Genomic DNA, 27388 nt, shown 5'->3' with positions numbered 1-27388 from the left:
TTTGCAAGGCACTGTGCATGGCAAAAGAGTAATCGACTACTGGAAACACTACCTAGATTTGAATTTAGTTCAACTACCACCAAGCTACTGCAAAATGTAATTCAATTACTAGTTGAACTACATGAACTACTCCCCAACACTGGTACATACACATTCTCTTACACAATACACTGTCATTAAATAAGGCAGGGTAATTATTGTTTTAGCAGGGTTTGTTTTTCTGTATACAGTAGTGTTCCAACCTACATTACGGGTTGATAGAGCTATAACAAAACCCAGCCTCTTCCTACTATAATAGACAGGTGTTGATACCTGCCCACCATGATCTTAATGTTCTCTGTTTCTGTTTGGGTTTCTCCTCTGGTTTATTTGCCATGCTGTTGCAATCTCTGACAATGTAAGCTATTAGTTAAAACTATGTAAATCAAACTTTGTCGATCAAATGTATAACTGTATTTCTATTTGTCTGTCTTTTTCCAGGGTGAGTGTCTTCTGACGGTGCAGCTGGGTGATGGAGAGCGTTTGGAGGATGAGGAGGATGTAGAGTTCTACCTGCTTTTTGCTGGCACCACCCAGAGGCACCTGACCAGCACCTTGAGGATAAGCCATGTCACCCTACAGGCTGTGTGCCCAGGTAAATTCCCCCATGCACCACACACACAGGTCACAACATTCCACTGAACTAGCCAATGGAAAGCTGTTCACCAACAAACATGTCCAAACACCTCAGCCCATTTACACAGCCATGCTGCTCCATACCACCATAGTCTATCGTCTACCAACCAAGCACATCTAGTGAAGGAGAAAGGCCCAAGTGTCGAAGTGTTCCAAATTGAAACAGGACTAATAATTCACACTGAGACACTGCCCTTAAGGCCAGAGAGCAGAGCAGAACACAACCTTTAATTGCTGCTGTTGTTCAGAGACATTCCATGTGAACATAGCGGAAGTCAGAAGAGAAGTAAAGACATATTCAGCTCTGGTCCATACGTATGTGTGTGTGTGTGTGTGTGTATTTACCCTAGGTAGCTGAATAATAAATAAACTTTCTGAACCAACACTTGACTCCCCCCCACCTTATCTCTGACTTTGCTGATAGCTACTTTGAGGAAAAGTGTACTTACTATGACTGTGATATGTGGTTGTCCCTCCTAGCTATCTTAAGATGAATGCACCATAACTATAAGTCGCTCTGGATAAGAGCATCTGCTAAATGACTAAAATGTAAACTTCAAAATAAATAAGGATATGTCCTTTGACTAATCGACTCCTTTCCCTCTGTGTTAACTGTATTACTCAATCTGAATCTCTACGAGATCCCATTCCCTTGAAGTAAATATACCATGGCCTTATAGCTGTCATACACATCATATCATCAGTTAGCCAGACAGTATGTGTTTGCGGTTCATTCCAGTTAGGTATACTGTAATACCGCAATGTTGTGATGCCATACTTATCCTATAATCAGGGTTGGGTAGGTTACTTTCTAAATGTAACCCGTTACAGTTACTAGTTACTTGTCAAAAATTGTAACCAGTAACATATCTATTGGATTACCCAAACGCAGTAATATAATCTGATTACTTTCAGTTACTTTTAGATTACTTTCCCTTAAGAGGCATTAGAAGAAAACAAATATGAATATTACCAATTCAACGACACCTATTGCAGGATAAATCAATGTTAGAGTTTACATAGCGGCTCTTTGGCACGGCCACTGTAATCACTCCACTGTGGGAACACTTGCAGGGGTGTCAAACATACGAGGGGGTTCCAATCCAGCCCGCGGATGGTTTGATTTGTTTTGTTGGTGGGGGGTTAGAAACTCTATGTACTGTAGCCCTTCCTGCAGTCAAATGACCAAATCGCCCTCTAGTGGTCTCATGGGTGGAATGTTATTAACTCTGAAAATCCAGTGTTTCTATGTCAAACGGTTTTGTTATATTTCAAACTTCTGTGATGTATATAAATTGCAATATTGGGATGCACACTCCAAATTGAATACATTTCAACTCTATATCTGACCTGGTACAGGTGAGGGGTCTTCTTTTTTTAAGCCCATAACCATGTGAGCTGTAAACTTTCGTTTCAAAATAGATTTGTTTAAGACTACCAAGAAACACTCTGTGTGACCTGATTTAGCCCGCTGCAGTAAAAGGTTAAAATGACTAAAACCAAATTGAAACTGTGTAGAAATCATTCATAATGGACCTAAATTCATACAGTTTCTTGACTGTCTCCAGCTCACTAATAATCACCCAAATGAAAACAAGACAGTCAGGGAGCATAGAAAATCCCCAAAACGATGAATAGAGGACAATTTTGACAGAAAGGAAATATAACCCATTTTGAGTGCGGCCCTTTGGACCTCGTTGAAGATCGAATGCGGGCCCAGAGACAACATTTGTTTGACACCCCTGACTTAAAGGCTTTTGGCCGGTGCATTAAGACCTCCAAATGGACGTGGTGAAGAGCTTCAGAATGCTCTGTCAGCCCCCTCAGATACACTTCTGTCTCCCTTACAGAGCTCTGCCTCTGCCGGAGTTCCTGGCTCTTGCTATAGTGAAACTGGTTGCTAGGTCTGATGCTGGACAGTCGTACTGGTGATGTGTGTGTGGCAGATCCGTTTGGATTAACCAAGTCTTTTATGATTACACACACGTTATGTTGTTCTATCCTCGTGGGGACCTACAATTAATTTCCATTCAATTCTATTTTCCCTGACCCTAAACCACAGGAGGTTGGTGGCACCTTAATTGGGGAGCACAGGCACCTGGTAATGGCTAGAGTGGAATAGGTGGAAAGGTATCAACAACACACACATGGTTACCATTTGTTCCTTTTTAGCCATTATTATGAGCCGACCTCACCTCAGCAGCCTCCGCTGCCATAAACCTAACCCGAATTGTAACACTAAACCTAACCCTAATTGTAACACTAAACCTAACCCTAATTGTAACACTAAACCTAACCCTAATTGTAACACTAAACCTAACCCCTAAGCTTAAAATAGCCTTTGTCCTCATGTGGATGTGGGAAATGTCCTCACGAGGGAGATTATTTTCCTTGTTTTACTATCCTTGTTTTACTATACACACACACAGCATATGTTTTACTATCCTTGTGGGGACCTAAAATTGATTTCCATTCAAAACCTATTTTCCCTTATCCTAACCCAAATTCTAACCCTAAACTTAATTCCTAAGCCTAAAATAGCCTTTGTCCCCACAAGGGATAATTGTCCTTGTTTTACTATCTTTGTGTGGACTATGGAGGATTTCCGATGCCCAAGAGGAGAGTAATACACACACACCCTGCTCTTCATGGGCACAGAGAGACATTGTACATGGATTTCCAGCTAATGATTTGTGCTTTATGGTTCCACTGAAATGGGACGAGCCTCTTGGCAGCTGCCACAGGAAAGGAGCATTCGTAAATGACTGCTTCTCTTCTAGATGTATGCCATCTTGCTTTTTTCACAGTCATGGAAATACATTGTTATAATGTGAGAACATTGCTCAATAATTATATCTATCCCACTCTGGTTGTTGGCAATAAACCATGTTTTCATCAAAGGGCTGTTTATGTCTAGGCAGCCTTACCAGAAGAAGACTTGGTGATAAAACAAAAATATATTTTGGTGTTTTGGTCTTTCACCCGGCTTCAGTTATCACCCTGAGCAGTATGCAGAGCCATGAATAGGAGTATTTGGGCCTCCTGTCCCATCACTCCTGTTTCATAATATGACGTCTCCTTAACTAAGTTCTCACATGTCCTTTGGCTGTGGAGTCCATGCATTCTTAGAGGAAGGGAGGGACATGGTAAAGAACAGTTCAGTATATCACATCATTAGGCCATGTTTTAAACACTGTTGTTGCTAATAGGTTTTGATGGTAATTTCCCCTCTTTGTGACACCTATAATGAATATTCCTCTGATTGTGAGAAAAGCATATTTACCTTTTGGTTCACAGGCCTCTTCAATGTTACATCTCTATCTGTGGTCTGTTTTAAAATGGTCTGTTTAATGGTCCACTGGGATGGAGGCTAGATTAATGTTTGTCTGCTTTGAAACCTGTTGACCCCATTCAGCCAAGTTATTTGGGCAAGCAACGTGGCAGTTACTCTGTCACTCCTACCCATATTAGCTGACGAGAAACTTAAATGCTAAAGGCTTCCTTTTCATTTATCTGTGGTTTTTAAAACTATTCACTGACAAATAGTGTTTAATGTTTGGACTTTGTGCATCTTAGCAACCAGAGAAGCCACAGAACTCAAGCCAGCATTGCAGCAGGACAGTGGAGCTTGAACATGGTTTTCTCTGTTCTTCTCTCAGGAGTCTGAGCTGTAGGGCTACTACATACTGTAAACTCACACTGTAAACTCACACTGTAAAGTATTTTTGGCATGTCTGAAGCACGTGTGCAAGTTATATTAACCCTCCATCCTCCCTCCCCAGCCCATGACTGCTGTGAGTCGGTGCAGGTCACGCTGTGCTCTGCGCGGTCTGATGGCTCGGTGGACCCTGTGGCCGAGGAGCGCTTCCAATTCGTCCAGGACCTGGCCTTCGACATGGCCCAGTTCCTGGTGAGCGCTGCAGGGCGGGCCGACGGTCTGGAGGGGGCGCTGCTGCTGGATGAGTGCCAGATCCCCCTGCAGGAGTGTGAGCGACTGGACGAGAGCCTCTCCCTGGCACTCAGACATCTGGCCCTGCCCCAGGGGTGGAGCATCCTGGGCGCCAACGTAGGCACACCAACCAGGTACCGACCTGGACAACAGCATTGGTGAGTAGGGATGGGGTCTCTGCTTTGTGTGTCTCTGTGCGTCTACTTCTGTATGTTTCTCACAGTTTAGTGTTGCAGCACTGTCTGTCTGTACATTATCAGGCTTTATACCCTTATAATGTGCCTGTAGATTTCCTACAGTATGTGTTGCTGTGTTCTGTTCACACCTCAGTGAGGTAATTAAGTAGACTGAGGGAACATTTGTTGTTTCCTCCACTGTGTGAGTAGTGGAGCGTACCCACCTGGTGGTTCACTAATGATACTCCAGCTCCGCCTGGGCATTAATGTTCACACCAGCCACCTACGGCTTTAGGAGAAAGATCCACTCCAGCTAACGGCCAATCAGAGGTCACTTTATTCATTTTGTGTTTTTTTGGAGGGGCTATGACATGTGTAACTACTTTCAGTCAAACTGCAGTGATTCTGTTAATTGGCACACAGAGGGTCCTGACAGAGGAGCGAGTCTGACTAGAGAGGTCTACCCTAGAAAGGACAGGAAGGGCTTTAGCTGAGAGAGCAGTGTCCCCTGGGATAGCACCAGTTCTGCACTCCTGAAGTTCATGGCTCGGCTTTCCAACTGCATTTTCACCCACTTTATTTCCTCTGTGTTTCTGTTTTCTGCTCCTATTGGGTCATCATCATAAATCAGTAATGCAATGTCAGATATGCTAAAAACAAACATTCCCACCCAATTAAGAAGTAGGCAGTAACACACAGTGTTTATATGGCCTATTAACCAGAGCCTGGGACATATTCTGGAGCACAAAAGGGGAAATTTGGGATAAATGTCGGCTCTGGTCAGAGACTGGTACTTGTTTCATTTGGAGCCAGTAAGCCTGTTCTTGTCAGTATAGTGTTAGTGTGCTTTCACCTCTCTCTCTGCTCCTCTCTCCTCTCTCTCTGCTCCTCTCTTCTCACTCTGCATTCCCTTCTCCTGTCTTCTCTCTCTGCTCCTCTCTCCTCACTCTGCATTCCCTTCTCCTGTCTTCTCTCTCTGCTCCTCTCTCCTCTCCCCTCTTCTCTCTCTGCTACTCTCTTCTCTCTCTGCTTCCCTCTCCTCTCCCTCTGCTTTCCTCTTTCTCTGCTCCCCTCTCTCTTTGCTCCTCTCTCCTCTCTCTCTGCTCCTCTCTTCTCACTCTGCATTCCCTTCTCCTGTCTTCTCTCTCTGCTCCTCTCTCCTCACTCTGCATTCCCTTCTCCTGTCTTCTCTCTCTGCTCCTGTCTCCTCTCCCCTCTTCTCTCTCTGCTCCTCTCTTCTCTCTCTGCTCCTCTCTTCTCTCTCTGCTCCTCTCTCCTCTCCCTCTGCTTTCCTCTTTCTCTGCTCCCCTCTCTCTTTGCTCCTCTCTCCTCCCCTCTCTCTCTGCTCCTCTCTCTCTCTGCACCAGGAATAAGAGACTGTGGTAGAGGAGGAAAAACCTGGTATTTTAGGATAAAATAGGTGTGCAGGAAAAGTCATGAAAAAACTAGAGGTAGATCAGACAGACAGGCAGCCCTTTCAGCCACTTGAATTTATGGCCCTATTGCAATATACTGTAATAGTATAGGACCCATAGGTCATCATGAAAACTATAGGCTCCTGCTGGGTAATTTGGAACACCAAACTGGAGAAGACAGATTGAACAAGACATTTCTGTTTTCTAACATTGTCAGTGCTTAGCAATTATAATCCATCATACACATATCTATAGTTAAGAATGTAAACTACAAGCTGATTTGATATTTACAGCAATACTACAGAAAGCCATTTGAAGGACCTTTCAGTCCTTTGTGCTTCTCGTCCCCTTAGACTTTTGTTGACATAGGCACATATGGGCTGTGTCCCAATTGACAAGGATGCTGCCTCCCAATCCCAAGGTACCTTAAAGTGCTGCCTTCTAAGGTGCCTTCATTCGGGTTGTGACTACTGGGAGTACAGCTATGACCGGAAGTGACTTTTGTAGCAGGTTAGGAGAGCATTTTCTCTCTCTGAACCTTTTCCTAACCTGCCACTTTAATTATCATAACCTGCTGCGTAAATTCTCCTAACCTGCTATAAAAAAAAGTCCTTCTGGTCGTAGTTGTACCCTCTCTAATCAGAACTCATTCGGCTATTTTGAAGGTAGCATCCCATGTATCCTTTGCCGGGGAGGCTAACCCATAACACCTTGTTTTTTTTTAGCTGACATTAAGTTGAAGTAGCCTTCTAATCTAGTTAGATTGCATCATATCACCTTTCAATATTAGTTATCAACTAATAAAACACCATGTTATCTTGAACATCCGTGTAATTTAGAAATATACAAGGACGTGATGGTTTGATAGTATGAATTAATCACAATTCAAGCCTACTCATTACAAAAAACAATAGAAGCTCTAAGGCAATATTAGCTTCACACTGAAACACCGCTATTATGGTTATTAATAATTCCTAAACACTCAGTAAAATAGCTTATTTAGCCATCTCAAAATAATCGTAGCCTCTATCATGCATGCAAGCTTACCTGTCATGTCCACAACGATGGCGCAGCACACCAAGCAATATGCGAGAGGAGGACCCTATAACGTAGGATAATTATTCTGGTCGGTGTCAACTTAATTCATTAACAGATACTGAGGAGATCGACTCTGTTACTTGTTTACTTGTTATTCATGTCAGATATTTCAATTTTGGGATAGTTGTTCACTGAATTGCTAGCTCACGCTGCTACAGTGGCTACAATGTAAACAAACGTCTCGCGCTCAGTGGAATGTGAATGCGTTATCACGTCATGCTGCCTTTGCGCTTGTCCCAAATGGCAGTTACCTACTGGAAATTGCTACCTACTAAGATAGGTTCCTTTGGAAGCAGGTAGGCAGCAGGCAGCTGCCCCCTGGATTGGGATACATCCATGGTCTGAATTCCAAAGCACAAAAATCGGTAGGCTGTGTATACATGTCTTCGTCTAGTCTACCGTCCTTGTATTTAGCTTTGACTGATGACAGATTGTAATACTAAGAGAATGTGTTTCGTCCTCTAATGTTAGTTCCAATTCCTGCATTCGGTCAGAGCTGTGCCACTGACTGCTGATGTGGTGAGCAGATGTTCTGTCTGGGTTGTAAACCAGTGCCTCTGTCAGGAATAGATAAGAGGAACACAAAAACTCACAGAGTTAGAAGACTGAGAGCCCCTCCTATCAGCCTCTCAAAGGACTGCTTTGTCTTGTCCACTCAGTGATAGATATATCCCTATTAAACGTATTGGGATCGGTTTATAGTATCTGAATGACTGTGATCCTTTTTTCTCAGGGCTTCAGCATGTAAGAGCACAGGGATTTGGCAGGGACCTCTGCCTAGTAACAATGTACAGAACAAGCCAACAATGTATGGCGAGCTAGAAACACCTGTCAGATTGGCCGGTTTATATGCTTCAGTTGGTTCTGGGTCTGACGTGCACCCAGATGAAAGCATGCTGTCCTTTATTTGGTGGGACATGTGAGCCTGCTTATATCCCCTGTGCTTTGCATCTCCTCCGCTTCCACTGTTAACTGAGGTCTTCCCTGATAATAGTGGATTCCAAAACTCTTTGATGTTTGAAAAAAGAAAAGGGGGAAAGATGAATGGTCCTTTTAGAATAGATAATGCTGCAGTCAGGTTAGGAACATTTCATTCCTCTCCCCAACCTGCCGGTAGAGTGGGCCAGCTGTTTAATGCCTTCTCCAGCCCTGGCATTTCCTGAAGCTGGTCCCGGGCACCTTGGTGAGGCACAGTGAGCCTTGAAACTGGAGCTAGCAGCAGGCCGCCTGGCCCAGAGGCTCTCTCTGTTAGCTGGCTCTGCTGGCACCGCCTGGTCTAGAGGCTCTCTCTGTTAGCTGGCTCTACTGGCACCGCCCGGTCTAGAGGCTCTCCCTGTTAGCTGGCTCTGCTGGCACCGCCCGGTCTAGAGGCTCTCTCTGTTAGCTGGCTCTGCTGGCACCGCCCGGTCTAGAGGCTCTCTCTGTTAGCTGGCTCTGCTGGCACCGCCCGGCCCAGAGGCTCTCCCTGTTAGCTGGCTCTGCTGGCACCGCCCGGTCTAGAGGCTCTCTCTGTTAGCTGGCTCTGCTGGCACCGCCCGGCCCAGAGGCTCTCCCTGTTAGCTGGCTCTACTGCCACCGTCTGGCCCAGAGGCTCTCCCTGTTAGCTGGCTCTGCTGGCACCGCCCGGTCTAGAGGCTCTCCCTGTTAGCTGGCTCTACTGCCACCGTCCGGCCCAGAGGCTCTCCCTGTTAGCTGGCTCTGCTGGCATCGCCCGGTCTAGAGGCTCTACCTGTTAGCTGTCTCTGCTGGCACCGCCTGGCCCAGAGGCTCTCCCTGTTAGCTGGCTCAAATGCCACCATCCGGCCCAGAGGCTCTCCCTGTTAGCTGGCTCTAATGGCACCGCCCGGTCTAGAGGCTCTCTCTGTTAGCTGGCTCTGCTGGCACCGCCCGGCCCAGAGGCTCTCCCTGTTAGCTGGCTCTACTGCCACCGTCTGGCCCAGAGGCTCTCCCTGTTAGCTGGCTCTGCTGGCACCGCCCGGTCTAGAGGCTCTACCTGTTAGCTGTCTCTGCTGGCACCGCCTGGCCCAGAGGCTCTCCCTGTTAGCTGGCTCAAATGCCACCATCCGGCCCAGAGGCTCTCCCTGTTAGCTGGCTCTACTGGCACCGCCCGGTCTAGAGGCTCTCCCTGTTAGCTGGCTCTGCTGGCACCGCTCGGTCTAGAGGCTCTCCCTGTTAGCTGGCTCTGCTGGCACCGCCCGGTTTAGAGGCTCTCCCTGTTAGCTGGCTCTGCTGGCACCGCTCGGTCTAGAGGCTGTCTTTGTTAGGTGGCTCCACTGGCACCTCCCGGCCACAGCCCAAAACTCATTCTGAGTAAAATAAAGCACAGAGGGGCATTAATATCATGAAAAACGCAGTAAAACTCCTAAAGGCATATTTCATCCCTTGTCACATCGGCTGCCAGCGCTCTAAATGCCAACAGAGGATCTGCTAGCATTCCAGCGCATCGCCCGGCGTCTATTAGACTGAGGGTTTGTGGGAGAAAAGTAGCCATGAGAATCCAGCACTGGTGGAAAATCTGATTTGTTAGTGTCTCTCCCTACTCCTGTAAGTGGTTGTTGGAGTGTGAGTTCTACCATAGAATGGGGCTGACAGAGAGGAAATGACGGCCCATGCTCATATTGTCTATGTGTTTCTACAAATCTGATCCACTGAACTGAGTCTGTAGCGATCTGGAGCGGGGTTGATTTTATTTTTCACGTTGATAATTTCCCATCAATGAGTCTAGGCGTTCTCATCTGCCACTGTAGGCCATTGAGTTTATAATGTTTATTATGCATGCATTATGGTAAGTCCGGGTATTACAGATTTCCTAACATTTGTTTTGTTCTTTTTGTCCTGTGTGTCTGTCAGTGTGATGAAATACAGTGCCTGTTTTTCTTGTTTTACTTCCCCTTTTCTCTGACATCTTCTGACAGGAAAATGAGACCAAAACATAAAAACAACCTCTACTCTGCAGGGGTGATTACAATCTCTACTTCATGACTCCTGGGGCCTCATTTATCAATATTATGTAGAAACTATTCTAAAATACAACTTACGAACAGAATTTAGAATGTTTGTAGGCATAGAAAAAGTGTGATTTATCAAACAATCCTATGAGGGTCATACGCACAGTGGTAGGAGATAACTGTTGATAAATACCAATTATTCTCGGTGCTCGTGCACAACCTTGGCTATTTGGTTCAAATAAAACGTTATTTGTCACGTGCGCCGAATACAACAGGTGTAGACCTTACCGTGAAATGCTTACTTACAAGCCCTTAACCACCAGTGCAGTTCAAGAAAGAGTTAAGAAAAGATTTACCAAATAAACAAAAGTTAAAATAAATAAAAAATTAACACAATAAAATAAGAATAACGAGGCTATGTACAGGGGGTACCGGTACCGAGTCAGTGTGCGAAGGTACAGGTCAGTCGAGGTAATTTGTACATGTAGGTAGGGGTGAAGTGACTATGCATAGATAATAAACAGCGAGTAGCAGCAATGTAAAAACAAATGGGGGGTATCAATGTAAATAGTCCGGGTGGCCATTTGATTAATTGTTCAGCAGTCTTATGGCTTGGGTGTAGAGCTTTGACCCAGTGATGTACTGGGTCATACGCACTATCTTCTGTAGCGCCTTACAGTTAGATGCCGAGCAGTTGTCATACCAGGCTATGATGCAACCCTTCAGGATGCTCTCAATGGTGCAGCTGTAGAACTTCTTGAGGATCTGGGGACCCATGCCAAATCCTTTTAGTCTCCTGAGGGGGAAAAGGTGTCATCGTGCCCTCTTCACAACTGTCTTGGTGTATTTGGACCATGATAGTTTGTTGGTGATGTGGACACCAAGGAACTTGAAACTCTCGACACGCTCCACTACAGCCCCGTTAGTGGGGGCCTGTTCGGCCCGCCTTTTCCTGTAGTCCATGATCAGCTCCTTTGTCTTGCTCACATTGAGGGAGAGGTTGTTGTCCTGGCACCACACTGCCAGGTCTCTGACCTCCTCACTATAGGCTGTCTCATCATTGTCGGTGATCAGTTGTGTCGTCAGCAAACTTAATAATAGTTTTGGAGTCTTGTCTGTCCATGCAGTCATGGGTGAACAGTGACTACCATCTATGGTAAAAATCATCCCTTTAAAGCCAGTGGGGAATATACAACGCCGTACCATGAAATAGCCTACAACGGCGCAACCAAAAAAAGCTTAGAACACAACACTGAGTACAACCAAAAGGTTTTATTTGGCTTGCTCAGTTGTAGTTTGACCAGTAAAAATTCAAACATAACTACAAAGCGAGGACATTTACATTTGACATTTTAGTCATTTAGCAGACGCTCTTATCCAGAGCGACTTACAGTAGTGAATGCATACATTTTCATTAAAAAAAATCTCCCGTACTGGTCCCCCATTAGGACAATTCAAATTGCCTTAGCAATGGAAAATAGAGTTCAAATAGAGTTCAACACTCATTAATAAGCCATCCATCCTCAACAGCTCCCTCCTGTAGGCCACCACATTTAGCAGTGTTTTTTGCGCATCACATAACCTATCACCTGCACATTAAGAGTGGAAACCTTTTCTGTTCACATAGTTGAACTCATTTTGTGATGGTGCTTTTATGGTGATGTGTGTGCTGTCTATTGCTCAGTTCATATTTGGGAACCCATTGATGGCAAAGAAACCCCTCTTGACTTCAACCTGTTGTGCGATGGTGTATGGAAATGTTATGTTACAGCTTGTTTTGCTGATGATTGCATCCAAAACATTGGCTCATAGAGGGATGTGAGATGCCGATCTGCAATCTCCCGCAGAAACGTGTCCGTTGCCAAAAACCAGAGGGTAGATAGCACTTTGATGTGCACCGGAATGGAATGTTTGCCTTTCTAAAGTAGGTCTTACATCCTCACAAAGATCCTATGAGATTGGTTTTGGGAAACGATATCTGATGAACCAATCTGTACTTTCTGAAAAAAAGTCCCACCTGTCTCTAAAAACGCACTCTCTGCGAAGTGCAGCGGGTGCCAAATCTTCCAACAAGATCAGCCATTTCTCATTGTCTCACTGTTTTATAGTATTTCAACAGTGGTTTCAATTTCACACGTGCCTCTAATTTAGCAAAATGACTGTACTTTATATTGATTATTATTGTAACAAATGCACTGATATGGTCAAATGATATATAGCCTGTCAAGATATGTTGCATGAATTCACAATGGAAATACAATTCAATCGATAAAAGGCTCACTATCATAATTAGGCCCACTATCATCATTATTAGGCCCACTATCATCATTATTAGGCCCACTATCATCATTATTAGGCCCACTATCATCATTATTAGGCCCACTATCAGTATTATTAGGCCCACTATCATCATTATTAGGCCCACTATCATCATTATTAGGCCCACTATCATCATTATTAGGCCCACTATCATAATTTAAAAAAAATGTCAACATATATATTTTCCTCATTCTATGCTTGACAAGCAGTTCCCTCATTCCACCATTTGGCACGTGTGTGTACGCATGGTCATGGCTGTGTGTAAATTCACACACACTCAACCAAATGTTTATACTGATAAATCTCACACTTTGCGTGTACATGATCCTATGCGCAGATTTGTGCCTACATATGATTGATAAATGAGGCCCCTGTTGTTAGACCTGGTGTAAACTGTGTTAAATCCTCACCCCTGCTAGGACCTAATCCTTATCTCCTCAATACCAGGTTACGGTTCTAGTAGGACTCCGTTTTGTGGCAGTCTCTTTCCCAGCCTCTGAATCCTCCCACTGTGTGTCCTCATACTGTTGGGATGGTAATGGCGATCGCCAGGCCCCATGGACAAGGCCAGATTATCTCCTACTACATCATTGTGATCGGTAGTGAGGTCTCCATAAGACATAATCACTTCCTCACACTGAATTGGACTGTAGCGGTGTGTTTTTAGTTAGACACACAGTTAGTCAGGCCTTCCTGGTGACTCAGTGTGTATTGAAGCAGAGAATCAGCAGTCTGACCAGTAGGAGTGAGAGGGTAGGAGGGGGCGGGGTTATTAGACATATGACTCAGGAAGGACAGTGTGTCACACAGGTTAGGGGGCGGGACTCTGACAGGGCTATCAGTTAAGGCTGATAGCAAAGGTGGGAGGGGTTAGGGAGAGTGGAGAGAGGGACGACCGTGTCCGCCTGCAAACGCACTGAGGGATTTACATATGAACATACTGTACTGCAAAACAGATTATTGGTCACACAGTAGTAGAGAAAACAGGTTGGATATTAAGCAGAAGCTAGTTGTTGGATGCTTACTGGCAGGACATTGTTGAATGTGTGTCGTGTTCTAGTTAGAAGACTGTAACTGTTGACTGTCTCTGAGCCCAGTGTAACTCTCCCTCCCTGTGTGTCCGGTTCAGCTGAGCCCGGTCCACACGAGACCCTCTTGCACTTTGCGGCTCGGCGCGGTCTGCGGAGGGTGGCCCTGTTCCTGCTCGAGCAGCCAGGAGGCAGAGAGGCTCTCAGACTGCCCAACAAGCAGGGCTCTACACCAGTCAGTGTGGCAGAGAAGAGGGGCCACAACCAGCTACAGCAGCTCTTCACTGAGTAAGTACTTGGAACTGGATCACATACTGTATACTACACACAGGATCTAAACATGAATAACCTTTAAATATCCTTTATTACACTAGTAATAACCTTCAGATACATTATTATTATGTTTCTATGGGAGTAGGCTGGCTAGCCAATCGTTTCTACTAACCCTGGGACGGACTGTATGACAAAAATCAGAACTTGCTGAACTAACTATATTCTGCTGTTTTCAGAGTGTTATCTGTGAATGAAAGGCACAGCTGTCTCCACAGCATTTATTGGCTCTCAACATCGTCACATCTTTACCTAGTACCTCTTCCTATTTTTTGAACACATACTCTTGCACTCCTATATTCTTCAGGACATTAGCTAGCAAACTAAGATTTGGAATCCAAATCAACGAGAGGTCTTTATGTAACCATGGGAATGGGAGCAGCTCTATGGTTAGGAGGGGCTTGTTGTGGATATTGAAATGTGTTTGGAGTGTTGGCGGTACACACAGATAAGCAGACAGACCAAGGACAAACTCCGGACTGCTGCTGTAAACAGCTGAAGTCAGCACAGAAATCCCCACAGAATCCAACTTTATTTATATGCACTTTGTTAAAATACATAAAGTCAGACTAGTTTGGGTCTTTTGTCGTGGGATAAAATCACAAAATGTACCTCGAATTAGGAGGATATGTGTACGTACTAGATGACAGCTCGTAGACTGCACAGCGTTCTCACTGGCTGTGATAGCTGTATGGGACTGTTTTCATGTGCTCTGTGACACATCTCAGCTGTACAAAAACACCAGGCACTACATGTACAAGTGGCGGGAAATAGATGTTCTCGGGTCCTTGTATACAAACTGTCAGAGCTTTGTCAGATTTTATCTAGCAGGGGTAGTTCTGTCCTATTGGTAGACAATGAACACAACCTTCCCTGGCACCTCACCAAACCACTTTGTTTACCTGTTCCATCAGTCTCCGTGACACGGTGGTGATCTGTTCTCCAGCTGAGCACATATGAGCAATTACATTACAGAGATCACCTGAGATCATCAGCTTTCTCTATAACATGGAGATTGAGGTGTCGCCCAGTCCTTGACAGAGATATCCTGTGCTGACCAGGAACAGTAAAGAGTTGGCCCAGGGACACTCTCAGGCCACGTCAATGGTGTCTCTCGGTCTGTCTGCGTCACACAGGCTGTCCCCTGGGTCACCGGATCCTGGGTGTCTGTCGGCCGTGCCTTGGTTTGGTGAAGGCGGTGAAACCTTATAACCATAGGAAGGAAAAGGGCCTGGTGGGAGCTCCTCGGAGAGTTGGTGTGTGTGTGTTACAGAAGAGAACCAAGCTGTAGCTATTCTCCATACCAGACCAGCATTTTCTTCTTACATACACTACCTGTACTCCTTCACCTGGACACCAAGCCTATCTGTCTGATATTGTTAGGGGAGGCTGTTATGTTTTTGAAGTAGTCCTGAGTTAAGCTGGGAGTAGAGAGATTGAGTCACCTGGCTGCTGGTGTTAAATGCTCTGAGACAGGATTAGTTCAGGTCAGGGAGAAGCAGAGGTCCTGCTGTTATTTGGCACAAGAAAACAGTTAGGTGTCATGACTGAATCCCAACTCACTGGAGACAGCATACATGTGCTAATTCCACCTGCTGACTGTGGGATTAAGTTGGTTAAATTGTATACTAGTAATCTAGTAATAAAGTAGTAAAAGCTCTAACATGTATAGTGCAGTTCTATGTGTTGTTAAGATATCTCCCCTGGATGTGGAGAGAGTTGAGGCTGCCTCCTGGGTGCATTCAGGCCCCACAAAGTGCCTCTGTTCTTCCTCCGCCCTGCGTCTTGCCTTTCAGTCCCCACTGAGTGATGTCAGGGGGTTGCCATGGACACCCATTCAGCCCTTTATTTCCCTGCATTGGCACTGAGCGCCATGAGGCAGGTGAGAACAGCCCTAGATCGCATCACTACTGCAGACCTGGCTTCAAATACTATTTGAAATCTTTTAGTGTTTGCTCTAACCTGCCTGGAGTACCATATGGCCGGGGTTTGCAGTTTTTGGGACTGTTCCATTGGTCCAATAACCCAGGCAAGCTCAATCAAGCACAGATGAAGTATTTTAAATGATTTCAAATACTATTTGAACCTAGGTCTGCACTCCTGTACCAGGGGCTTCATGGGGCTGGGGCTAGAGGGGGACTTACATACTCCCTCATTCCTTTTGTTTCTAAAGCCCTATTTCCATCAGATTGTTTTGTTGTGTCTCTCATCGGAGTGTACCAGCAGTGACATCTTCACCCCTGAGTCAGTTGGGGTCAGTTACACTCATTGTAAGAGAGTAGAAAATATGACTCTACCCAGGCAGAGACAGACCCAGAGCCAGCTCAACAGGACAATACACTGCTATAGACGTTTCGTCCCTGCCGGGGTTTACCCATTACAAGACACATTTAGTCTAGAACCATGAAGGAAACTTAATTTTAGCTCAGCCATGTTTGGTCTCTTTTCTTTATTTTTGTTACTCAGTAGAAGTGTTTTCACGTGAAGTAGATTAGAAAGGGAGAGGTAGTGTTTTCTTTTTCAATTCCACTGATACCGTAGAACAATGAATTAAATACCAGAAAGCTGACCGGGTAGAAGTAGCAATACAATGAAGCTGAACCAGTTTGGAGGTTGGCGGTCGATTGATGAAAGGTTTGGTAGTACACCATGTCTCCAGTGCCTTCCTACCCCCGGAATGAACCTGTCATTCACACTAGGTGATATATTATGGGCGTAGGCAGTGGTGCTGAATGCTGAATCAGTGCTATGTGATTGGGCTACCTCCGTTCTGACACGGTGTGCTCTGTTTGTGTTGGGCAGGGTTGAGACCTTGTCAGAGACCCGGATAAAGACGGAGGAGAGACAGTGTTACCCAGGAGGCCGAGTGCTACAGCACCACCCTAAACTGAACACATACACCCTGACGGTGGACACGTTACTAGGGAAACCTCTGCCCAGCCTAAAGGGAGAGGTGGAGGAGCTACAGAAACTCATACAGCGCCACAGAGACAACAAGGTGAGCTATATAACTCTGCTTTAAACTCTGTCTGCTTTTAAACCCAGTCTGCTTTCATCTCTGTCTGCTTTTAACTCTCACATGTTGTTGCTTTAAATCATGACTTAATTTAGTTATTCCTTGCAGCTCCTAATGGAGCGAAGGGCTCATCCAGTACAGTATGTACTCTCAGATCCTACAACCAAATCTTGTGTGAACTAGCTAGCTAATTAACATCTGCCAAAAGAGAAAACATGGCCTATTGTGAGTTACCTGTATGCTATCTGTTTGTTTGCTCTGAAAGTTCTTTGTACATCTTATCTTTACAGGAAGTTAATGTGTGTGTGTGTAGAATAAATAGTGTGTGATTTATTATTTGTGTCATTTGTGGGACAGTTATTCACACTGTGTTTCTGTTTGTACTGTAGGAAGATCATGTGCTCCAGCAACAGTCACCAGATGAGCTGAACACTACAGCAGGATCCAGTGGCATCAGCAACACATCAGCACACTCAGCCACAGAGTCCCAGCCCCCCCACAGCCATGCCCAGCAGCGGAGAGAGGGCGAGACTCCAGCTTTCAGCGCACCATCCTGTGGAGACCAGCAGGAGGAAGCTGATAGAGAGAGGACAGGCGTAATCACTGCCACGCAGGGCAGCAAGGCAGGGCACTGTAAAAGGAACCAGGAAGAGAAAGAGAAGAGGAGAGCAGAGACTGAGACGGGCGATAAGGCTGTTGCTGCTCCGACAAAGGCTTCACGAGCCATGGGCCACGCGCAGTCTCAGGAACACACGGAACATACGGAAGCTAAGCATCAGCCCCTAAGGACTACAGGCAGCAGCAGTAGTGGCTGTGGGGACACAAGCGTTCAGAGGACTATGGAAAGGCAGGGCGAGCCTGAGAACATCCAGGAGATGGAGTCAGGGGCTCCTGTGGAGAATGGACAGCACGACGGACATAGCGGTGAGGTTGAGGTGGAGTATGCTGAGGCCACTTCTGAATGTACTCTTCAGACTTTGACGGGAGCTGTGAGCCGCCATGAGGCACAAGCTGTAGAGGCACAGGACTCCGAACAAAGACAGGAAATCACTACAGCAGTGACAACTTATTCTGTGGAGCCCGAGTTGGCCGATAACAGCAACCAGACCCGGGAGTCTGAGAGGGGCGGTACAGACGAGAGAAAGACAGAGGCAGGAAACCCCAGCCAACAGACCAACGGTAGCACTGAGACAACCAGCAGCAGAAGTGGAGAGACTGACACCAACAGCATGAAGCAGAGCCCCATTATGGTGGAGGGAGAGATCAAGCGCAGCCATTCACACGGACCAGGTTACGTTACAACAAAAGAACCCAGTGAGCAGCAGGTCCTGGATCAGCACGTTAAGGATACAGTGGAGGTAGTGGCAACCCCACAACAGCCAAGGCAGGACCAGGATGGCGCCCACAGCCAGGGCCACGAGACTGGGCAGGAATGTGAGGAACAGCCGTCCACTGACTTAGCCAGCAGAACAGCTGAGGACAGAGAGAGTGGAGAGACCATGGGGCGACAACACTGTGATGTCACGGTCCACACATCCTCTTGTGAGGAGGGGGAACTCGTCCAGTCGGTCAGCTGCTCCACAGACAAACTGTCTGAGGGGACAGTCATAGGACAGGAGGCCCCTGGGAAGAAGGTGTCTGTACAGTGGGCATCGCTAGAAGAGGCAGACTCTCTGGCGTGTAGAGAGGAAATAGCAGCCACAGCAGTAGCAGTGGTGGCCGTAGCAGTAGCAGCTGCTGTAGCAAGCCTAGAACAATGCAACTCCAACTCCATGCTGGAGGGAGGCCAGGTACAGGAAGCTGCCGCAGAGAGCCAGAGTAAGCATCAGACCGGACCCAAAGACACTGCACGAAGGTCAGGGGTCATGGTGTCTGAGGCCACTGAGAACCTTAGCACCTCAGACAGGGGTCTGACTGTCTCAGCAAGTCCGTTAGAGGAGGATGTGATGGTCAAGAACCCCTCAATGGGAGCGGATGAGTCTCATGTCAGACTGGGAGAGGAGAACAGTGATCTGTCCAATACCACACATGGGAGTGAGAATGGAGTGGAGGCCAGACTACCAGGCCTGAGTCTGACACAGGAAGAAAGTGTAGAAGCCAGCAGAGAGTGTGCAGACTCCCACTCGCACACGTTGTTACATGATGAAAGGGCTGTGGACAGACAGAGTGCTGAGGTCATATCCTCCTCCTCCTCTATTTCCCCAGAGAGATCCTCAGAGCTGACACATCAGGAGACCATCCCAGAGAGCTCGGCCCCTCCAGCCCCACCTGAACATACACATACACCCAGTGACTCGACCCTGACCACCCTTACACACTCAGACAGTGGTACATCCCTGAATCCAGAGCTGACTTCCCCCTTGGAGCTAGACAATGGAACAGGCCTGGATGATGAGCAGTACAGCACCTCTGTGGAAGTAGTCATTGGCATGTCCTTGGGCCTTCAGTCTTCAGACACACTGGAAAGCCTGGATGGAGAGTGTGTGAGAACACTGGATACTAAAGAAGAGCATTCTGAAGCTTTAAGACAGCTTAACAAGCCAGTGAAAGGTAAGGCCACAAAATAATATACATATAGCTAGTTTGTAGCTAGTTATGGCCCTTTTATATCCTGATTTTGCAGTTTTTGTCTTTGTTTTGCTTGCATAGATATTCATTTATTGCTCAAGAAGAATGCTTTTAGTATACAGTTTAAATATTTCAAAGAGGAAGATGACTATCGGCACTAGCTGAAATTCAAACAGATTTGGGTCATGAGGCTAACCTGAAGCTCATATTTCATTTACATGCACCCTCTACTGCAGGGGTCTCCAACCTTTTCTAGCATCATTTTTTATAGCTTTCAAATAGACACATTCTTCTATTCTCCCCCTGGTCCTTGGTGTACAAGAGATGTGTTTTCTGTCAATATATCTGGTAAAATAATGGTTAATAAACAACTATAAGGGGCCCCATAAAACTATATTTAGTAATTTCCCGGAATTCAGTTTTTTTTTCAGTAGGCCTAACAGCAGAAACATTCCTAGACTAACACATTCCTCTCTTGTTTAATGCACAATTTATGTTGAATTACACCAAAAAAATCATATTTGTTTAGTTATTTTCTAAGAGTTCAAAATTGGTCTTCTGATGCATTGACATTGACTCATCACATACATTTTCATAGTTTTAGATTGTTTTACTCTCAATATTACACTTATTCATAAAGAAATAATGAAAATGTATGTTCTGAGTCAATGTCAATGCATCAGAAGACCAATTTTGAGGTGATTTTCTGTTGTTGTTGTTGTGTAATACACCTTTAATTGTGTATTAAACAAGAGAATGTTTCTGCTGTTAGGACTTCTGATAGAGCACTTAGTTTGCAAAACAATGGCCAACCAATTGATACAAATAATCATATTCTGTCAGGTCAGCCTGCTCAGCAATTAACATTTACTTGAGAAGGTTTTTGGGGAAAGTCTTTCTGTCTACCCACAAGACGGTTATCATTAGCATCATTAACTGGCTACGTACAGGGTGATAGACAAATGCGCACACCAAACAGACAGACGAGCAATATTGCTGGAAATTAATACTGTGTTACGTTGGCATTTTAAGCCAATAGTGGTAACCAGGAGTGAGAAAATGTCAATGTGGCTTTGATTGGATAGTAGCCGGGAGCTTTATGTTTTTGACAGTTTGCGATGGAACGCATGAAAAAAATGCAAGTACTTTCAGAATTGCTTGGCAAGCTACTCATAGTTCGTATTCTTATCTTGTATTATTTCTTATTGTTGTTGCATTGTGGAGAAGGAACCTGCAAGTAAGCATTTCATTGGACGATGTATACCATGCGTATCCCATACATACGACTAATTAAAAACGTGGAACTTGAGGATGGCTGCGAGCTACTGTTAGCTGGTGATCTACCTGTTGGAGACCCCTGCTCTACTGTATACAGAATCTGAGCCTAGCCCAGCTGCTAAGTTCAGGCCCAGTGTGCATCCCTCAAATGCTGTTGAAGTGCACCGCCTGCTCTGAGGCATAGCACACTGTCATATGACTCTGAGCATGTGACCATTAGTTCAGCTATGTGTCAACTGCTGCTAAAGAGAGGCTGTCATTTGTCATGACATTCTGGCGATGTTGAACTACAGAATATTTACGTCAAACAAGTCCCCAAACAGAAACTAGAACAAAATGTAACTTAGCTAAGTCCATAATATTGTCAGCTTCAGTATGTGAATTAGAGAAGCTTGATTTTCAGGAGAAACATAACATGAGACTCTGGCCTCTGGTCCCTGAGTCAGTCTGAAAAGGTCAAAGGCTTCATATCAGTCATTTAGAGCGCTATGTGAATGGAGCTGGTATTTATGTATGTCAGTCTGTGTATCCAAGCAACAATACAATGATATCACCAGACCTTACAGTAGGTTCTGAAAATAGAGGTAGCCTGAACGGTGGTCTTCCACTCGGAGCCCCGGGCCAAATCTTGGCAGTCTGTAAGCACATGGCTACGCCCTGGCCCTTTCCCGTCTGGATGGGAATATGAAGTAGAATAGATCCTCTACATCTGCACTGATGTGGTATAAATAGCAGGGCAGTGTTGACTGATGCTCAGCAACATCATTGTTCCCTAATAGAAATGACTGTTTCCCCACACCTTTCCTCCTCTCTTCCTGCATGACAGCTGGTTTGTTGTTGCTATCCAAATGGTTGTCAAGGCATAGACCATTTTATACATTAGATATTACTGGTATGATTCATTATTATGAGTTTATATTTTGAGTTGAAATGAAGTTTCACTTACTGAGAGGATTCTGTGTTAGTTTGTCCATAAGGTCATGGCTTCATATTCCTCTTCCTGTGTCATCATACAGTCCCTGTGTCATACCTATGTCTCTAACTGTATCTCTCCCCAGACAAAGACATAGTCTGTCCATCCCAGGGAGAAGAGAAGGAGAAGAAGGAATCCCTCTCAGACACGGCAGACTCTACACTGGTGAGTTTATGTTTATGTGTTTATGAATTTACAGTCCCAGGTTGTTTAATAACTTGGAACCTAAGTAAAAACGTACCGTGACTCCAGTTCCCACAAATCAGGGGGAAGTCACATGTAGTCTGATTAATGTAACATTTTTCATGACTGGGAGACTATTTGTTTCTGGGAAGCAGTCTCACCTGACCTCACTAAATAAACCCTTTTTCATGTTTGCCTTCACTTTTGGGGATGTCAGTACAAACATGACGCACTTTTCGGCCTGATAAGTTGAACTCTGTCTTTTTAAAGTCGGGTGGGAAGATATGGGAAAGCTGTGGCCATGCGGTTCACTGTGTGTGTGCGCCCATGCCCTGGCCTAAGTGTGCCCTGCCCTGCCCTGTTTAACCAGGAGAAAAGAAAGATGACCTCACTGTATCTTCTCTCCCCTGAGAGGAGTGATATGAGGGGTGAGAAACAAGCCGTAGAGAAGGAGGCAGAAATAACATAGTCTGACAGCAGCAGCAGAAGTGTGAAGGAAGGAAGGGAGGGAGAGGAAGTGTCTTATTACCAGCATGATACATCCACACCAGCAGGGCCAGGGCACTGCCCTCCATCACAGCTCTAGAAACATATCTCTTCCTATGGGAAGCCATATTGTTTCATACCCTTGTCATTCTCGGTTTTTGACCACCTGGTTCTAAAAGGTGACCTTCTATTGTATAGTAGGTATTAGAAACTTGGTGGTTCGAGCCCTGAATGCTGATTGATTGACAGCAATGGTATATCAGACCATTTATTTTTACTGTTCTAATTTCGTTGGTAACCAGTTTATAATAGCAATAAGGCACCTCTGGTGTTGTGGTATATGGCCAATATACTGGACCACGGCTAAGGGGCAGTATCCAGGCACTCCGCGTTGCGTCGTTCTTAAGAACAGCCCTTAGCCGTGGTATATTGGCCGTATACCACAACCCCTCAGGCCTTATTGCTTATTGATGTTATGGTGAGGGACTGACCTTGCAGATGTAGGCAGCCTTCCTTTGTGGTTGTCTTGTGGTGTTTTGTGTCAGCATAGGCCACAGAGCCTATGTGACTGGGATGATGTCATACTGTATACTTCATTCATGTCATATGATTCAGCCACAAACACATGGTGTGTGGCACCACTGTTGCAATCACACAAACAATCACACCACAATCTCACAGTGTGCTCGTCATCGACGTTGTTTAGCTTAAACTCTGTCTGCAACTATGATAATTGTCTTTCCTCATGAGGTACTTTAGTATTGTTTAGCTCTAATTTGTTCTGTACTTCTCTTCCCCCCCACACTCTGTGAATGTGGTGGAGCTGTGCTGCTCTCATGCTAATCTGGGGAGTGGCATGTAGACATATACAGTGCCTTCAGAAAGTAGTTATTCCACATTTTGTTGGGTTACAGCCTGAATTAAAAATGTTTCACCCATCTACGGTACACACAATAGCCCGTAATGGCAAAGTGAAGACATGTTTTAATTTTTTTTTGTTGTAAATGTATTGAAAATTAAATACAGAAATATACCTTTGGCAGCGATTACAGCTGTGAATCTTTCTGGGTAAGTCTCTAAGTGCTTTCCACACCTGGATTGTGCAACATTTGCCATTATTATTTTCAAAATTCTTCAAGCTCTGTCGATTTGGTTGTTGATCATTGGTGGACAACCATTTTCAAGTCTTGCTATACATTTTCAAGCAGATTTACAGTACCAGTCAAACGTTTGGACACACCTACTCATTCAAAGGTTTTTCTTTATTTTTACTATTTTCTACATTGTAGAATAATAGTGAAGACATCGAAACTATGAAATAACACATACGGAATCATGTAGTAACCAAAAAAGTGTTAAACAAATCAAAATATTTTTTATATTTTAGATTCTTCAAAGTAGCCACTCTTTGCCTTGATGACAGCTTTGCACACTCTTGGCATTCTCTCAACCAGTTTTGTGTTGAGGAAAAAAGTAAATTGCTTTGCCACATTTTTTGCAGTGTAACTTTCATGCCTTGTTGCAAACAGGATGAATTTGGAATAGGTCTATTCTGTACAGGCTTCCTCCTTTTCACTCTATCAATTAGGTTGGTAATGTTAGCTTATAATGTTGTTGATCCATCCTCAGTTCTCCCCTATCACAGCCATTATATTCTGTAACTGTTTTAAAACCCTCAAGTCAATTTCCGCACCCCTACAGGAATCTAATTAGCATATTATAATTTTTTAATCCCGAAAATGTTTCTTCTCAGACTATTATGACCCCTCTATTATGACCCCAACATGTCAGTTGTTTTGCTATAGGATGCCTACAAGCCTCAAAAGACCTGTCTGAAAATAGCCTAGTACCAGTTTAAAAAACTAATGGAAGTATACACTGAGTTTACAAAACATTAAGAGCATCTTCCTAATATTGAGTTGCACCCCCCCCCTGCCTTTTGCCTTCAGAACAGCCTCAATACATCGGGGCATGGACACAAGGTGTCAAGTGTTCCACAGGGATGCTGGCCCATGTTGACTCCAATGCTTCCCACAGTTGTGTCAAGTTAGCTGGATATTCTTTGAGTGGTTGACCATTCTTGATACACATGGGAAACTGTTGAGCATGAAAAACCCCGCAGCGTCGCAGTTTTTGACAGGTGCGCCTGGCACCTACTACCATACCCCGTTCAAATGCACTTAAATCTTTTGCCTATTCACCATCTGAATAGCACACATGCATAACCCATGTCTTAATTGTCTCAAGGTTTAAAAATCCTTCTTTAACCTGTCTCCTCCCCTTCATCTACACTGATTGAAGTGAATTTAACAACTGACATCAATAAGTGATCCCAGCTTTCAACTGGATTCACCTGGCCAGTCTATGTCATGGAAAGAGCCGGTCCCCCCCCCAAAGGTTTAGACACTAGACGGTTAAAGTCACAATTGGCCTCATGGTGAAATCCACCACATCCATCTCCGGCAACTGAGTTAGGAAGGATGCCTGTATCTTTGTAGTGACTGGGTGTATTAATACAGCTTCCATGCTCAAAGGGATATTCAATGTCCATTTTGTCAGTGCCCTCCTATGGGCACCAGTAGGTGCCCTCCTTTGTGAGGCATTGAAAAACCTAACTGGTCTTTGTGGTTGTAACTGTGTTTGAAATTCACTGCTTGACTGAGGGACCCTACAGATAATTGTATGTGTGGGGTACAGAGATGAGATAGTCATAAAACATCTCCTGAACTTATTTAGGCTTGCCATGACAAAGGGGTTGAATACTTATTGAAGACATTTCAGCTTTTCATTTTTTATTAATTTGTAAACATTTCAAAAAACATAATTCTACTTTGACATTATGCGGTATTGTATGTAGGCCAGTGACAAGATATATCAATTTAATAAATGTTTAATTCAGGCTGTAACACAACATCATTTGGAAAAGGTAAAGGGGTGTAAGTAGTTTCTGAAGGCACTGTAGACAGGGCCACTATCACAGCTCTCTCTTGGCCAGACTCCCACCTCCTTACATTGTTAGCATTTGAGAGGAATTACACTAACTCTGGAGCACTCTCTCTTAAGAAACTCACACAATGTTGTGTGTAATTTCAGACTATTGTTTTAGTTGCTGAAATCAGTTGTTTTGGATAAAAAATGTCATTTTATGTGACGTCGGAGCTCCAGTCCGCCAACACTAGTCGCCGCTCAACTCCGTCGTAAATCATGAAGTTGAGTTTAACAGGAACAGGAACCTTGACACTTTTATTTCAATGGTAAATGGCCTGAGTAAACTATCTTATTTATTCACAATCTTTGGTTTCTGCCTCATTGATAATGACAACGTGTCAGAGAGACAGATTGGAGGAGATGCCTGGAATTATAACTTGATGCTTGTCACCAACAGAGAGACGTCTTACATCAACTGGAGCTGCATGTTGGCCGACAGACTGCACCAGAGATTTACATTTGTTTGAAAATGTTGATGACCAAAGTTTTCAACAATACATGGATCATACAAAGGAGAATATAGAGCACTTACAAATTCACTATTATATTGATGATATAAAGTAAGATGTTACGTTTGTGGAATGCTTTGTGTTGACATGCGTCACAGATTTTAGTGTGAAGGAGGTAATGCGAGGTACAGTTGAGTAATCTTCGAAAAACAGAACTCTTGAGTACTGTGGGGGAAGAGTTGCAGAGAGCAGCCTGGAGAGAAGTAAGTCCTGAAAGACAGAGCAGATGGAGCTTCTGTTCCTGCCAGCCCTGGCTGTGTGTCCTCAGGCACCCCCTTGTGTTGTGTTCTAGTATAACTACCTCCAGATGTGTGCTTGGGCTGCTCTCCGCTACAATTCATATGGTTTAACAAGAAAAAGACAACACAGATTATTAAAAGTTGTTTTTATTCTTCTCCAGAAGCCTTGGTTCAGTAATATTTTAGAGGCATTCATGAGAGCCTGCAGTTTAGTCAGCAATTGTGATTAGGAAGGGTAATGATTTTTTGAGTTTTCACAGGTTACCAAAGCGAGCATGTTAAGGCTGTTATAAATCTGGCACTCGTCCTTACTGCAGTGAAATGGGCTGCATGGGCACTGTACAACTTAGTAGGTCCTGAGGCTGCTCAGTGCTCCATTCATAACAGGAAGGAGGTTTTCCACCATATTGTTTGATTTTGGGGACGATTGGGTTGGGAGGAAGGGGTAGCTTGTGAAGTCTTCAGTGAGATTGATCAGTGGAGCTAGACAAACACACTGAGCCTGTTCATAGCTCACTGAGTCTGACCATGGTGAGTCTAGCTGTCGTGAGTGTGTGTGAGAAGGGGAATATCAGTCATTTCGCTAAGTCTTTACACATGTCCCTCTTCTTCTCCCTCCCTCTGGTTTCTCGTCCTCTTCCTCCGTAGGTCCTCTGTAGTTGTACAGCAGGATACACGCTTAGAAAAAAGGGTTCCAAAAGGGTTCTTTGGCTGTCTCCATAGGAGAACCCTTTTTGGTTCCAGGTTGAACCCTCTATGGAAAGGGTTTTACATGGAACCCAAAAGGTTTCTACTTGGGTCAAAAAAGGGTTCTTCAAAGAGTTATCTTATGGGGACAGCCAAATAACCCTTTTAGGTTGCTGCCATGCTATGTTGTTGTCTTAGGTCTCTCTTTATGTTGTGTTGTGGTGTATCTCTTGTCATGACGTGTGTTTTGTCCTATATATATTTTTTAAATGTATTATCCTAGCCCCCATACCCGCAGGAGGCTTTTTGGTAGGCCGTCATTGTAAATAAGAATTTGTTCTTAACTGACTTGCCTAGTTAAATAAAGGTTCAATAAAAAATGTAAAAAGTCTAGATGGCACATTTCTTTTTCCTAAGAGTGTATGAGGAAACATAACCGTGCAGTTTGTTTTTCTTTCTTTCTCTCTAGCCCCTTTCTCTCTAACACCTACTGTAGGGAGGTCCTACACCAGCGTAGGTCCTA

The 27388-nt window shown here is 44.6% G+C and overlaps 1 protein-coding gene across 7 annotated transcripts in view; it reads left to right on the top strand.

Annotated features, from left to right (window-relative positions):
* LOC106573623 (A-kinase anchor protein 13) overlaps nt 1-27388 on the top strand; it is a 176411-nt gene that overhangs the window by 82852 nt on the left and 66171 nt on the right. For 6 of the 7 annotated variants that reach the window (XM_014148847.2, XM_014148844.2, XM_014148842.2 and 3 more), the window contains exons 1-4: nt 13713-13896; nt 16741-16936; nt 17344-19504; nt 21859-21938. In XM_014148847.2, coding sequence (XP_014004322.2) covers nt 17680-19504; nt 21859-21938 — 1905 coding nt within the window. In that variant the 5' untranslated portion in view covers nt 13713-13896; nt 16741-16936; nt 17344-17679. Of the gene's footprint in view, nt 1-480; nt 635-4457; nt 4742-7908; nt 7910-13709; nt 13897-16740; nt 16937-17343; nt 19505-21858; nt 21939-27388 lie in introns of those variants that run through there. The other variant, XM_045697218.1, reaches the window with a different exon arrangement.

The sequence above is a fragment of the Salmo salar genome, chromosome ssa16 (assembly GCF_905237065.1).
Source record: "Salmo salar chromosome ssa16, Ssal_v3.1, whole genome shotgun sequence".
Lineage (NCBI taxonomy): Eukaryota > Metazoa > Chordata > Actinopteri > Salmoniformes > Salmonidae > Salmo > Salmo salar.
The sequence above is the reverse complement of the archived record's forward strand: the minus strand, read 5'-3'. Positions and strand labels throughout refer to the sequence as shown.